This window comes from Lutra lutra, chromosome 10 (assembly GCF_902655055.1).
Source record: "Lutra lutra chromosome 10, mLutLut1.2, whole genome shotgun sequence".
Taxonomy (NCBI): Eukaryota; Metazoa; Chordata; class Mammalia; order Carnivora; family Mustelidae; genus Lutra; species Lutra lutra.
The window spans coordinates 62,523,689-62,526,221 of record NC_062287.1 but is presented as its reverse complement, the minus strand read 5'-3'; the positions used below and the strand labels follow the sequence as shown (position 1 = coordinate 62,526,221).

General features: G+C 41.2%; 1 protein-coding gene across 1 annotated transcript; it reads right to left on the bottom strand.

The window, feature by feature from the left end:
• Positions 1-309: 309 nt before the first annotated feature.
• LOC125079110 (olfactory receptor 10A2-like) lies at positions 310-1,263 on the bottom strand. Its single transcript, XM_047692501.1, has one exon. The coding sequence runs from the start codon at positions 1,261-1,263 to the stop codon at positions 310-312; it is 954 nt and encodes a 317-aa protein (XP_047548457.1).
• Positions 1,264-2,533: the final 1,270 nt, after the last annotated feature.

Genomic DNA, 2,533 nt, shown 5'->3' with positions numbered 1-2,533 from the left:
GTAACTAAATGTGTTCTTACATTAGGATTATAAGCAGTTCTATACTGTTCATAGTGTGGACACAGGAATGTTAATATCTGGGATTACTTGGCACAGAATTGTTGGAATACCAACAAGAAAAATAAAATAAGCCTACCATGAGCAGAGGAGTTTGCTAGGTGATAGCAATAGGTCTTACTTCTATGCTCTTTTCCCTGCACTGAGCTTCAGCAGCTGGGTTTCATCACAATAGAGATGTGAAAAGAGGCAGAGGAATCCCAAATAGTAAACTGATTGCTTCCCATTCAGTACACTGACTCTTCTTAATGTCTATGGGATGCAATTTCTAAGGCCTAAAGCCTTGTGGAAGATCCGGCCAAGAGCATTCTTCACCTCATTATTTCTCAGGCTATAAATGATGGGGTTCAACATGGGAGTACCAACAGTGTAGGACAACGACAGCAGCTTTTTGCTCTCAGGAGAATTATTGGATTTAGGCCGAAAATAAGTGAGGCTTAATGATACATAGAACAGGGAGACAACAAGGAGGTGGGAGGAGCAGGTGGAGAAGGCTTTATGCTTCCCTTTAGCTGATGGAATCTTTAGGATGGCAGCCGCAATGCGAGTATAGGAACACAGGATCAGCAAGCAGGGTATCATAACGATCAGAATGGTTCCAACAATCGCATAGATCTCAAACAGTGTTGTGTCTGCACAGACCAGCCTCAGCACAGGTGGGCTGTCACAGAAGAAGTGATTCACCTTGTTGGTGCCACAGAATGGAAAGCTGAAGAGCCACGTGGTCTGCACAGTAGCTACGGGAAAGCCTGGAAACCAGGAGGCAATAGTGAGTTTGGCACGGGTCCTTTGGTTCATGATGACTGGGTAGTGCAAGGGACTGCAGATGGCCACATAGCGGTCATAAGCCATGGTGGCCAGGAGGAAGCATTCATCTACTCCAAAGAAGAAGGAGAAATACATCTGTGTAGCACAGCCAAGGAAGGAGATGGTTGTGTCCCAGGCAAGCAGGGTCCCCAGCATCTTGGGCACAATGACTAGGTTGAGGCCAATCTCCAAGAAGGACAAGTTCCTGAGGAAGAAGTACATGGGACTATGCAGCATGGGGTCAGCTAACGTAACCAGAATGATGAGGCTGTTTCCCATCAGGGTGACCAGGTAGATGATTAGAAATGTCAGGAAGAGTAATGACTGTACTTTGGTAGGTAAGGAAGAGAAGCTCAAGAGGATAAACTCTTCAACTCTTGTCCAGTTTCCTCCAGCCATAGATATAGAAAAGAATCCCCAGTTGTGGTCATGGAGAGAGATTCTTGATTGGAAGTGTCAAAATCTGGGTTTGTTTTTCAGACTCTTTTTTAGTGTCAGGAAAAGAGGCAAGGTTGGGATCTCAGCTGGATGAAGAAAGGCCTTGTATTGTCTCAGAATAAAGATACAAGGAAGAATGGCCAGATCTTCAACTCAGAGATGGGCCTGGGCCAGCTTCTGGAGGATTTGATATTTCCCTATTTGTACATTAATGTATACAGGAAAGTTATACCAAATCAAAGCCATAAGTCCATGAAGGGGCCATCGAAGGGCACATTTTGGGAGACGTGATATTCCTGAAAATACCTAACCTTTTGAGAAACAAGCCCAATGTTCATGATTTCATTAAAAACACATATATGTGGGGATGCATGGGTGACTCATTTGGTTAAGCGTCTGCCTTTGACTCAGGTCATGATCCTAGGATCTTGGAATGAAGTCCAGCATTAGGCTCCTTCCTCAGCGGGGAGTCTGCTTCTTCCTCTGCGTGTTGCTCCCCTGCTTAAGTGCTCTCTCTCTCTAGCAAATAAGTAAATAACATCTTACAAAACCCCAAATACATGTACATTAATCAAAGACTTAGAAAAATATTTATAACTATAATGCAGAATAATGCATCCAGTAATTTTTCTACTCTTTATGAATCTTTCTTGCTGGCTGAAATTTGGGAGGTGAGTGAGGGGCTAGCATGTATTGAGGACAGTTAACACATGCTTGTGTTTTGTCCTTTTATATGTGCATTTTATAGATGAGGAAACTGATCCCAGAGAAGTTAAAGAACAGCAATTAAAGTGGTAAATCTCAAATCCAAACCACATTTGTTGGATTCCAGAGTTCTCAGATTTCCACTGGACCATGTGTCATTGAACTGTTCTGTCTTGATCTGAGGACTCATTAAGCTTAAGAAAGTCAAAATAGGAATTTCTGCAAATCACATTTTGTATTAGTTGTTTTTAATTTTCAATGTACTATCATATGCTCTTCTCTTGTTATCTTGGTAATCTAGAATATTGAATTCTAATGGAGGAATTATTACATGAAGTTGGAAAATAAATTTAAAAAGAATTGGATATGGTTAGGGAACTACTATACAAAAAAACAACAAGCTTAAAAACAGAAATAAAAACATTTATTAAGAGAGATTATGCTGAGTGAAATAAGTCAAGCAGAGAGAGTCAATTATCATATGGTTTCACTTATTTGTGGAGCATAACAAATAGCATGGAGGACA

Bases quoted from the DNA above. Each gene is read 5' to 3' on its own strand.
- LOC125079110 (XM_047692501.1), bottom strand. From the start codon at position 1,263: ATGGCTGGAGGAAACTGGACAAGAGTTGAAGAGTTTATCCTCTTGAGC.